This window comes from Lynx canadensis, chromosome B3 (genome assembly GCF_007474595.2).
Source record: "Lynx canadensis isolate LIC74 chromosome B3, mLynCan4.pri.v2, whole genome shotgun sequence".
In the NCBI taxonomy this organism is placed as follows: domain Eukaryota; kingdom Metazoa; phylum Chordata; class Mammalia; order Carnivora; family Felidae; genus Lynx; species Lynx canadensis.
The window spans coordinates 45784152-45796997 of record NC_044308.2 but is presented as its reverse complement, the minus strand read 5'-3'; the positions used below and the strand labels follow the sequence as shown (position 1 = coordinate 45796997).

Sequence of the window (12846 nt, the reverse complement as noted above, 5' to 3'; positions counted from 1 at the left end):
CCTACAAGATACCTACCTGACCAGTACTCCTCAAAATTGATAAGGCCATCAAAAACAAAAAAAGTCCAAGAAACTAAAACAGCCAAGAAAAGACTAAAGAGACATAACAACTAAATGTAATGTGGTATCTTGGATGAGATCCTGGAACAAAAAAGAGATCTTAGGTAAAAACTAAAAAAATGTGAATCAACTATGGACTTCAGTTAACAATAATGAAGCAATATATTTGTTAACTATAACAAATACACCATACTAATGTAAGCTGTTAATAATATGAGGGAAAGAGGGTGTACAGGAACTCTCTATGCCATTTGCTCAATTTTTCTGTGAATCTTAAACTGTCCTAAAAATATAGCTTATTTTTGCATTTATAGACATGAAGCTATCTAAAGATTAAAAAAAAAAAATGACCAAGCTCCTTCAGGAGCATTACATTCTTAAAGAGCACAAGTTTGGAGGTGAAAATGTAAAATGACAGCAAGTTTCTGGTTTGTAATCATCCAATCATTTTCCCAGGAGCCATTCTGTAAACAAGTTTCTTTAGAGACAAAAATATGAATATGGTAGTTCTGAGTGCATCAGAATCACCTGGAAGGCTTGTTCAAACAAAGATTGTTGGACTCCACACCTAGTGGAATCAGTAGACCTGGGTGGGACCTATGAATTTACATTTCTAACAAGTTCCCAGGTGATGCTGATGCTGCTAGTCCAAGGAACAGACTTTGAGAATCACTATATTAATGGTAATTTACAACAAAAAATCAAAAGCATCCTTGAATTTTAACAGTACTTACTAATGAACAAGTAGAAGAAATTATAAACTTTGTGATAAAATCATCCAACTTATTAAAGGAGGGGAAAAGAAATTTCAAAATATAAAAGTTATAAAACATGTGAAATTATCAAAGAAAAGAATGAGTTTGTAAAATCTGCTGACAATGCAAGTAACACAAAAGCAGGACAGATCAACATAAGAGACAAATATAAATCTCCAAAAATACTGTACTATGATATATACAATCCATGACATAAACTTGCACCTTAAGGACATTATGAAAATGTGGAAGAAAAACAAAAGAAGTTTTGAAAATTGTAAAAAGAATATTCATTGCTGGCTTAAAAAAAAGAGCAGAAAGTATAAAAGCTAAAATATAGTACCACTTAAGATTTAAAATACGCATTACAAATCAAACAATAAACTAATAGGAATACAAAATAAACTAGGAATAGAAAAGCTGGCCTTATCCTACATAAAGCAGAAGGTGATTCTTATAAAAAGATAGAAATGATACATCAGAAGAAAGAGACATTACTGTATACAGCTCAAAAGCTGACAGACTATTGATCAAACTCTATATGACCAAATCTATATTCAAAGAGTATGTGATTGTTTCTACTCAACCTTTCAATTAATAAATCTGTATTTCTCTAAACGAGGCTTCTGAACTTAATGATAATGTAAATCACAGACTGTTCCACCTCCACTGCAATGGGTAGAGGATCCTATCCCAGATTTCTTAGCAACAGCAGTGTTCATGGCTAAGGCAGAGACCCCAGTAGAACACGGGCCCAGGTGCCGAGGTCAGTGGAGCTGTGGGTACTGACACCTGCTGCTTACGTCTCTTTTCAGGGAACACTTTACTTTTGTTAAAATAAAGGCTATAAATAAAATAATAATAAGAGCAGTCTTTCTTTTCTTTTTACCTAGTGCTCCTGACCAGGGTTTCTCCACTCTCTATCTCATTCCAGAACAGAAGCAAGAACATAGTTTTCCCCTTGTAATTCTAAGGCCCTCTTTCCAAGAAAAATAAAAATCTTTAATTAATAATATTAACTTCTATGAAAAAATTAATATTTCATTTTTGTTTTCAGAAATGAGTACTTCTTTTTCTCACAAAATTATTTATTTCAGCCACTGAATATACCAAATGTCAGGATACCCCCTTGTTAGTACTCATGACAAAATAAAAAGTTGTTTCATCTATTTTTCTACTTACATCATGCTTGCCTAACTCAAGTTGAATAAATTAAGATAATGTACAGGCATCAGGTTCTCCTATACTTTTGTAAAATTCAAGTTGCCCTGAAAACTGCTTTTTGTTTCAAGCATTAAGGCAAGAAACAGTTAAATAAACTACCTGAAGGTGCTCCAACCCAAGCCAGACCAAGAACACCATCATCAAAATCTCGGTCTGTGAAGACATAGGCCAAACAGTAGTCATCATGATTCTGCTCAGAATTCAATTCCAGAAACTTCTCCACGCCAATATTTGGGAATCGAAATGGATTTGTAGGGTCCTTCTCATCAGCAGTTGTGTTGATCTAAAATTCAAAACAATTATTTAAATAAGCAATTAAAGTTAGCAGAGCCTTTGTGTAAAATCTTTGCTCCCCTTCTTCTGCATTTGCCTGCACAATATGCTTGGGACCCAAGGGAAATCAGGCCTGAATTAAGGCTTCTACAACTCATCCCCCAATGCCCCCACCCCTGAGCTGATTATAGAAGCTGAAAAGAAGGAAGGGGGGTGGGGGAGTGGGGGGAGAAACAGAGTAGGAGAATTAAAATTGAGCATGTTAAATTTCTGGGCAAGGTTTGACCAGGTTCCTGAACACTGAGCATTCTCTTTGGGATGGAAAAACAAGTTCTTCTTGAAAGAAAAATTCTAATAAAAGTATAGCTTCTCAAATTTAATCATCTGAGTAAGTCTCTTTTAGTGCTAATCTCCTGCACATGGTGGAAAATATAAGGATATAAAAACCTCAAACTTTAGCTAATTACTAGAACATAACATAGATATCAAACCCAAGACTGTCAATTCAACAGACAAATCATTTTCTTGGTTCTCCTTGCCTAAAATCACAGGAGTCGAGCCCAATAAACTGCAAGTTCAATTGTTTTTCCCTGACTGTGGGCAAGATTTTTTTTTTTTTTACTGACAATTCTCTTCTCTTACTGTATGAAGCTGAGTTCCTCCAGAATATTTCTTAAGATGCTTAGCTACTATACTCCTAGTGCAGGTTCCTCCTTCACAATCTGAAGAATAATCAGTTCTGATACCAAACTTCTACAAACAAAAACTTTCATTTATTAGCCCCTGCCTCCTTTCAAAGACCCCTGCCTAACCTTTGAAGTCCTAGAACAATGTGGCTTTCCTCAAGTAAGTGAGAGCATTACAGACAGAAGTGTTGATACAGAATAAAAAGGGGTATCCATGAAAGTAAACATTTTTTAGAAGGCAAACTTCATCCTATTGAAAATGTTGGTAGTAAAGGGAGGATATAACAGTTGATAAAATGAGAATGTTAGGTCTTTTTAGGATCCACACCCTTCAGTAAAACCAAGAGGCTTAGAAGCAGGATTGCAAAAACACTACTCAGGGCAACTGCCTAAGGACAGATTTCAGAACATCTGATTTATCTACTAACAATTAACTAAAAACAATCAGTAATGGTCATCTAACATAAATAATTCCAAAAGCTATTACACTACATTGTAAATAACACATCTGAGAGACATGCTATAAATGGCTTTTTTCCCAGTCAAATGAAATTCCTTGATATTTCTGTAATATTGGCTACAAATAAAAACTGCATCTAAATTTTAGCTACCTATATCAGAAATGAGATAATTCTTATTTAAATATTGATACAAACTTCAAATTAATTAATGGGTCACAAGGAATCTTCAGCAGATGAGATCTAAACTAAAATTTCAATCTCAGCTAAAAACCTGAAAACAACTAACTGCCACACTATCCATTCATACACATGCATTTCTTCATAATGCAAAGCATTTTACTCAAAAGAAAGTGCTTCACTAAATTTGTTCTGGTATTCTTTACTTTTCACTACTTTGCATTTTAAATTGATAAGAACAGAGACTACACTTGATCTTAGCCAAAAGGCCAAGAAATGATTCACTACTTTGCATTTTATTGCTTTGCCTACTAAACAATATTTTTCTTGGTCATTTAAGGGTTTAAATTGCTCTCAATATACATGAAAGCAATTGATTATGAACAATTCTTACATTATTTATCTACAAACCACATTTCACCTTAAATTCCAATTTAACATTTAATCATACTACTAAGGATCAATTTTGCCTATGCTATTAAATATATTACATCCATGAACACAAATTATAATTTAGTCAACCATATTTGAAGAAAGTTAGAAGCACAAAAATAAAGAAACCCTGTGGCAAATACTTTCGTAAAATAATTTTTTTAATTCAGGTTCTTATCTAGTTTATGAATTCATATTCTTAAAAGCTATACACATGGAAAGATTCACATTTGGAAAACTTCTGAAACAACCAACCCAATTTTGTTAGTAATTTAAAATCTACTTATTTAAATTTATAACATTAAAACTAATCATCAGTGACCCTGTGGCTCTGGGTGAGCATTTCTCAAAATGTGTTCTACATTTATTTGGACTCTCAGTTGACATTAATACAGAAAAGGTTCCATGGTCAAATTATTTCTGAAAATTATGAGTTTCAGGGCAGCTGGATGGCTCAGTCAGTTAAGTGTCCAACTCTTGATTTCAGCTCAGGTCATGATCTCACAGTTCATGGCATCAAGCCCCACATCAAGCTCCACACTAACAGCAGAGAGCGTGCTTGGGATTCTCTCTCTCCCTTGCTCTCTGCCCCTCCCTTGCTCTCTCTCTTTCTCTCTCTCAAAGTAAACATTTTAAGAAAAAATTATGAGTTTCTCTCATGAAGGAATTCTCAAAATCTGAGATAAGTTAGCGTGCACTGTGAATTTACAAGACGAGGGTACAGTACTGTTTTTCTGACTTCCAATTTTATTTAACCATTCCATCTATCTTTTCCTTCCCTGGAACACCAAATGAGACACACTCGGAAAAATACCACACAAAGCAAATCTTAAGAAGCTGGAAAATGACATCAGGGGGATAAAAGGTCAAGTACTATACCTGTAGTTATTGAGAAGTTATGGCTTTCTAAATGTTATATTAATCAGACAGAATATAGTATGACTGTTACCTCTTTTGCAGTACAGATTACAGCCCTACAGATTTCGTTCTAAATCATAAACCCAGTGTGTGTGTGTGTGTGTGTGTAAAAGCCAAGAGTAAAGATAGTAGGATCAGTAATATAAAATAAACTATTACTACATAAAGATGAAGTAAAAACCAAGTATTTTTCTTTTTGTAAACATGGTCCTTATGGTCTTTCTTAATGTTCTGAACTACTGAAATTCCTTACTCTTGGGCTGTCTGGGTGGCTCAGTCAGTTGAGCATCTGCAGCTCAGGTCATGATCTCACAGTCTGTGGGTTCGAGGCCTGCATCGGGCTCTGTGCTGACAGCTTAGAGCCTTGAGCCTGCTTCAGATTCTGTGTCTCCCTCTCTCTCTCTGCCCCTCCCCTACTTGTGCACGCATGTGCTCTCTCTCTCTCTCAAAAATAAACAAACATCGAAAAAAATAAAAAAATAAAGGAATTCCTTACTCTTATTCGTTTCACCATGAAACTGATGTTGCGGATTCCAGAGAAGTCTGTGGTCTGGTAAATTGTATCAATTGCTTTAACATGACTGGATATCTATAGATTTAAAAAAAGAACAATATTTTAGAGGCAGTATTAAAATGTGAAAAAAGACTGTGAATTTCCATCTCCCAAATCAAGAATTATTCATGTTCGACCACACTCAAATTTTAAAATGTCTACATCATATACTGGATGAAAAGCTGAAATAAGATTAGTCAACTAGGGCTGAGAGGGGAGATTCTGTGCCTTTTCCAGACTTGTCCCCAGCCAAAAACAAACATGCACTCTTGCTTGAATCATATAAAACTTTGTTCCCTCAATCAACCCTGCAATGTCAGACCTCCATGCCTTTTCACATGCTATTTTCTTATGCCTACAGTATCTTTATTTATCCTTCAGGCTTAGTTTGAATATCTTCTGTAAGAACTTCCCTGATAATAATCAGGACACTCAGTCATTCTCTGACTTTAGTCTTTCTATTGCTGCACTAGTACACATTCTCTAAGTTCTGTTGACCACTTTCTATACACTGGAACTGTTTTAGGTGCTAGGAATCTAATGGTGAACAAATAGAAAAGGTCCATATAAATTTACAAAGATTTATTCCAGAGGAGGAGGGATGAGAGGAAGTAATGCAAACATAAATAAGATACATTCAGATTTGCTAAATTCTAGGGGCATCTGGGTGGCTCCGCTGGTTAAACGTCCAACTTTAGCTCAGGTCATGATCTCACCAGTCGTGGGTTCGAGCCCCACGTCGGGCTCTGTGCTGACAGCTCAGAGCCTGGAGCCTGTTTCGAATTCTGTGTTTCCCTCTCTCTCTGCCCCTCCCTGACTCATGCTCTGTCTCTCTCAAAAATAAATTAAAAAAAAAACATTAAAAAAAAAAAAGATTTACTAAATTCTAGGAGGAAATTAAACATGGTGATAGAACACAAAAGACTTCTCTGTTTATGTACCTGACTCCCAACTAAACTCTCTGGCTTCTAAACCACTTTCCCAACTTTATATATAAAAAGCATTCTCGCTACAATTTATGTAAAAGCATGTATATACACTTTTAAAACTATTTTCAAACAAATTATACAAATACGACACAGTCAGGTGGAAGAATGAACAGTAATAATTTCAGAAGTAGCTCAGGTTGACATACTGTTAAAGAAAGTCCTGGGGCGCCTGGGTGGCGCAGTCGGTTAAGCGTCCGACTTCAGCCAGGTCACGATCTCGCGGTCCGTGAGTTCGAGCCCCGCGCCAGGCTCTGGGCTGATGGCTCAGAGCCTGGAGCCTGTTTCCGATTCTGTGTCTCCCTCTCTCTCTGCCCCTCCCCCGTTCATGCTCTGTCTCTCTCTGTCCCAAAAATAAATAACGTTGAAAAAAAAATTTTTTTTTTAAATAAAAAAAGAAAGTCCTAACAATGCTGACAGGGTCTATTATAAATTCATGCTATCTAACCTCAGCTTGGCCTAGTAATCCCTTATCAGATTCTGTTTCTTCTCCATTCCTGACAGTAGTAGTTCAAACATTCCTCCACAGATGATTATACTTCATACTTTACTGAGAGCTCGTCTTGATTCCCCTCCCTCCTAACCTTCAAATTTTTCTAACTTTATCCATTTCTATCTTCCTCAAAGGGTAATTCTTCCTTAAAGGGAAACTTTTCTTTATTCCTGAATCCAATCCTTACTGGCTGGACCTGCAAGAACATTGGCTCCTATCGATTTTTCTTTCTCTTGTATATTACATTGCTTTTCTACTGGATCATTTTCCTCTTCCTACCAACTTGCTCCTGACTATTCCCTGTCTTCCTTTCACCCCGAAATACTTCATAGTATTTCTAAATCACCATATCTTTTCCTATTTTTCACATTTCTTAAAACACTTGCTGCTTCACTGGGGCGCCTGGGTGGCTCAGTTGGTTAAGTGTCCGACTCTTGATTTCAGCTCAGGTCATGAGCTCACAGTTTCGTGAGCTCAGGCCCCACATTGGGCTCTGCTCACTGACCGTACACAGCCTGCTTCAGATCCTCTGTCTCTCTCTCTCTGCCCATCCCCAACTTGTACTCACACGCTCTCTCTCTCAAAATAAATAAACTTTTAAAAAATTAAAAAAAAAATTCTTGCTGCCTCGGCCAACCCATCCATTATGCTTGCAATGTTTTCACCCTCACGACTCTACCAAGAGCAGATTAAAACTCATCAATAACCTTCTAGTAACTAAAAATCAACTACCTTTTATAGTCTTTTTTGTCTTCAGTATTATTGAGGCATAATTGCAAATAAAATTGTAAGATGTTTAAAGTACACATCTTGATGATTTGATACATGTATACATTGTGAAAGGACTCCCCCTATCTAGTAAATTAACATATTGTAGTCATTCTTCATTCTCTTTGATATCTCTATGACATTTTGTTTTGAAACTTGTTTCTTCCTTGGCTAACCCCAGTTCATCTCCAACATGTTTATTATGTTTTCCCCCATAGCTTCTCTTCCTCATCCTACTCACTGTATACAGATATTATCCCTCAGTTTCCTCCCTTTTAATTTCATTCTCTCCCCTTATTTGAACTATATCTTTTGTACCCATAAATTCTATGCAGAAAGCTTAAGGTTAGGCTAACCTCTCCCAAACTCCAGGTCTACTTCAATATCCTAAGGAATGACCACTTGGCTTTTAAACACATCTAAAATTAAGCTAGTCAACAACACCAAAATGAGTCCATCACTTATACTATTGGCACCTGAATCCTCTTAGTCTCAAATCAAATTTGGAGTCAAAATGCATCCTCAAACTCTCACTGGGACTCTTCAACATGAAGGGTATCTTGCATGGTTATCTCCAAAAACTTTTTACTTTATAGTAAGTGTTGAAAAGACACAAATGCAAACAATGCAACTTTGAAAGCACCAAGTACAAAAAAAAAAGTACTAAGTACGATGGGAATACAGAATAGAAATTAAATACTTCTTGTTGGAAGGATTCCTCTATTCTTCCATTCTTTAGGACCACAATTGAAAATTCAACCCTCTTACTCTTAAATATAGAGAACAAACTGAGGGTTGCTGGCAGGGGAGTGGGGAAGAGAGGAATAAATGGGCAAGGGGCATTAAGGAAGACACTTGTTGGAATAAGCACTGGGTGTTATATGTAGGGGATGAATCACTGGATTCTATTCCTGAAATCATTACTGCACTATATGCTAACTAACTTGGATGTAAATTTACAAAAAATAAATAAAAATTAAAAAAAAAAAAAAGAAAATTCAATCCTCTTTTCAAAGCTAAGCTCCAGTGCTATCATCTTCATGAAATCATTTTCTTACACTTCAGCTTTTCATGACTCTAAAACATCCTAACTGGTCTTTCAGTCATCTGTGTACTTATCCTACATGTTCTATAATTATTAAAAATATGTACTTTTTTTTCAAAAAAAGAGATATGCCATAACTTTAATTTTAGAGGAAAATATAGGTATAATTTAACAGTATGAGAACTCCTAAAATAGTAGCAAAATTATAAATACCTGGGCAATCACAGCTTCTCGTGTTCCATAATATTTAAAGAACAGATGATCAGTCTGAATATAAAGCTGACAAGTATTTCTCTCAGCTGAAGTTGTACGTTTTTTCCTCAAGTGTTCTGGACCATTAACAGCATGTTCTCCTTGAGGTGTCTATATGTCAAAAAGAGAGTCATTTCTGATAATTAGTATGCTTCACTATTATACTTCATACAGCTAAGAATACACATTATGTACAATTTCATATTCTGCTTTATTATGTAACACCATAGGTATTCCCCCACACCATAAAAATTCTTATAAATCTCACTTTCAGTCTCATAACATTCCACTATATAGATGATTTATAATTTATTCAAGCAATTCTTCCACTTTTAAACATTTTCAAAACATACTTTTTAATATATAATCCTTTAAATATAAAGCAAGTCTTATAGTAGCTTATACTACTTTGATATTTTCTTCTCTCTCCCTCTAATACCCAATCTATTACCTAGCCCCATCAAATTGATCTCCTAAATACCTAGGGAATCTGCCCATTATCTCTGGTGCCTTCACATTAGCCCCAGCTACCATCATTTATTACCTAGGGTACTGCAATATCTCTATCCATATCCACTACCGGCCTTCCCTCTATTATCCAAACCACACTCTTTCCAAAATGCCAACTTGCAAAATTACCCACCTGCATAATATATTTCAATGGCTTCCTAATGCTCTAAGGATAAAGCTCTAAATGCTTTACATGTGCCACCAAATCAACATTGCAGTCTCTGCTTACATGCCCGGTTTCTTCTCATTCTATATTATTTCAAAGAGAGACTCTACCACATAACCCAACCCTAGCTCTCTGTGCTACAGCTAAACAGACTTCTTTCCAATCCTCCAACATCGTCTGTCTCCTGCCAGTCTTTGCACATGCACATACAGATGCCTTCTCCTAACCAAGCTTTTTCCTTCAGACCCATCGATTGCACCACCTCACAGAATGCACCCATGTCCCTGCCATAGTGCAACCTTATGGTATATTGTGTGGTGATTGGTTTAATTTCTGTTTCCAGCCTACCACCATTATTTCAACCACTAGAACAGGAGCTCCAGAAAGAACAATCCCTGTTTGCTTCTCACTATATTGCTATCACCTAACACAGACTTGGCAGGCAAACAGCAGATACTCAGTAAGTAAGAATTAACACTGCTATTGAATCCAAGCACTTAAACATTTGCTGACATCTGAGGACTCCATTTTAACTGAGTTTTGATGACATAGTTATGGAGAATTCAAATTAAATTAGATTTGGGGCACCTGGGTGGCTCAGTCGTTAAGCATCCAACTTCAACTCAGGTCATGATCTCACCACTCATGGGTTCAAGCCCCACGTCGGGCTTTGTTCTGACAGCTCAGAGCCTGGAGCCTGCTTCGGATTCTGTGTCTCCCTCTCTCTCTGCCCCTCCCCTGCTTGCACATGTGCGCGCGCACGCGCGCTCTCTCAAAAATAAACAAAAACATTAAATAAATTGTATTAAACAAATTAAATTAGATTTTAAGCCACAATTCCAAATTTACTCTCACATTTCATACTTTGCTTCTCCCTTGACAACTCCATGTTTCTCTGTTCTCTCAATTACCACCTTCATGTTGCCTTTATCTATTTTCACTGAGTACAGCATTCGAGGGTGGCAGTTACTCAGCTTCACCACACCCTACTGTCTTCTGGTTTCAATGGTCTCCAATGAAAAATGAGCTGTCATTTTTACTGTTGCTTCTGTAAAGGTGACAGGACTTTTTTTACTGGTTGCCTTTAAGAGTATATTATCTTTCAGTTTTTAGACTTTTCTAATAACATCCTAGGGTGTTATTTTCACTATAAAGTATTTATCCTGCTCTAACTACAGGGCTTACCAAAATTGTTGATATCCTCTGTCATATTTGGAAAAGTCTCTGCCATTATCTGTCCTTATTTCACTGTCATTTTTTCCCCTCCTTAGAAATCAATTATACATATGCTAGACCTTCTTGATGAGTCTCCTATCTCTTTTCTGTATTTTCTATCCTTTTGCTTCTGAGTGGTTCATTCTGTTTTCTTATGATATACCACCCAGATCTAAATCCATCAAATTCTTAATTTCTGTTGTTATGTTTTTTAATTCTAGAATTTCCATCAGACTCTTTTGTTCATTTTCAGTTTTCTGCTGCAATTTTAAATTCCATCTTTATATACTTGAACATATTAAAGTCTGTATCTGTGTCTGATCATTTCATTACCTCGAAACCTTTAGGCTGTTTACATGTCTGATACCCCAGTACAATGTAAACTCTTTGAGGGTGTACACTTTATGCCATTTACTCTTGCATCACTGATGTTTGGTATACAACTTTTCTCCTCTTGTTCTTACATCATGTTGTCTCATTTGTTCATATGCTTATTATTTTCAGCTGAGTGCCAGACAATGTACATGAAAAACCACAGATAGAATTTTAGGCTTCAGGCGATGATATTTTTCTCAAGAGAAAATTTATTTTTGCTTCTGGCCTTCACCGTTAGGCTTGATGCACTAGTAATCCCGGATCACCTTACTTTAATCACAGATTAAGCAGCTGTGATGTAAAGCTGTAATCCCTTTGACAGGAAGAGGTAGAACATTTTTTTGACCCACCCTTACTTCCAGGAAGTAGCCCTTCAAGATCCAAACCTAAAGCACTATAGAGAAGGCCTCATGTACTATTTTTACCCTAAGGCTCAAGAATCTGGAGAGTTCTACTCAGCTTCTCAGTCTCTCAGCTACTTTATCAGGAACTGAAAGATAGAGCTGGAGAAAAGGTAGATCCAAATGCCATGCTCACTCAGTCATCCTCATATTTTCCTAAGATCTAGCCCCATAATTCTTCACAGCCTTGTTCTCTCCCCAATGCCTCCAAGCCAATACACAAACACACACATGCAGACACACATATAAACATGTACATATGTACTTTTAAAATATTTATTTAAAAAAAATTTTATCTTGAGACCAGATTGGTTTTTATTAGCAGTTCTGAACAGGAAAAGGATTACTCTGTATCTTGAAAACAATTTTGTGGTAATTTTATGTATTCTGAATATTGTCTCAAAGCTTGTAATTGTCTTCATTTTGAGGTGTCTTTTACCCTTAATTTTCATATGGTGAAATATATCAAATTTTTTATAGTCAAAAGATTTTACATCATATTCTAAGAGTTTCTCTATCCCAAAATCCAAAATATTTTTAAATATCGTTTCAAACAATTTGCCCATTTTTTAATTGGAATTTGATGCATTATTTTAAGTGAGTTATAATACTTCTTTGTATATTCTGGAGAAGCCTTCTGCCAGACAGATGTACTGTTGACATTTTTTCACAGTCTGTGGCTTTTTATATTTTCTTAACTGTGTGTCTTTTGAGAAGATTTTAATTTTGACAAAGTCAAATTGATAAATTTTGGAGACTGGGTATTTTTTTTTTTTTTTTTTAATATTTATTTTGAGACACAGAGAGAGAGCACATGAGCAGGGGGAGAGGTAAAGAGAGAGGAAGAGCCCAAGCAGGCTCAATGCATCAAAGTCAAGAGTCAGACACTCAACCAACTGAGCCACCAAGGTACCCCTAGAATGGGTATTTTTGTGTCCTAAAAAATTGTTGCCTATGGCAAAGTCACAAAAACTTCTATGTTTTTTTTCTAGAAGTTTATGTTCTAGCCTTAAGTATATAGACTCATTATCTATTTTCAGTTAAATTTTGTATGAGGTGTTAAGTGTATAGGTTGAGGTTCGATTTTTTTTTTTCC

The 12846-nt window shown here is 36.0% G+C and overlaps 1 protein-coding gene and 1 pseudogene across 1 annotated transcript in view; both read right to left on the bottom strand.

The window, feature by feature from the left end:
• The window catches only part of ADAM10 (ADAM metallopeptidase domain 10), a 138257-nt gene that overhangs the window by 35702 nt on the left and 89709 nt on the right, over positions 1-12846 (bottom strand). The window contains 3 exon segments of the mRNA XM_030318087.1: positions 2139-2322; positions 5483-5575; positions 9045-9194. Of these exon segments, the coding sequence (XP_030173947.1) occupies positions 2139-2322; positions 5483-5575; positions 9045-9194 (427 nt within the window).
• On the bottom strand, positions 3805-3917 carry LOC115517548 (annotated as a pseudogene).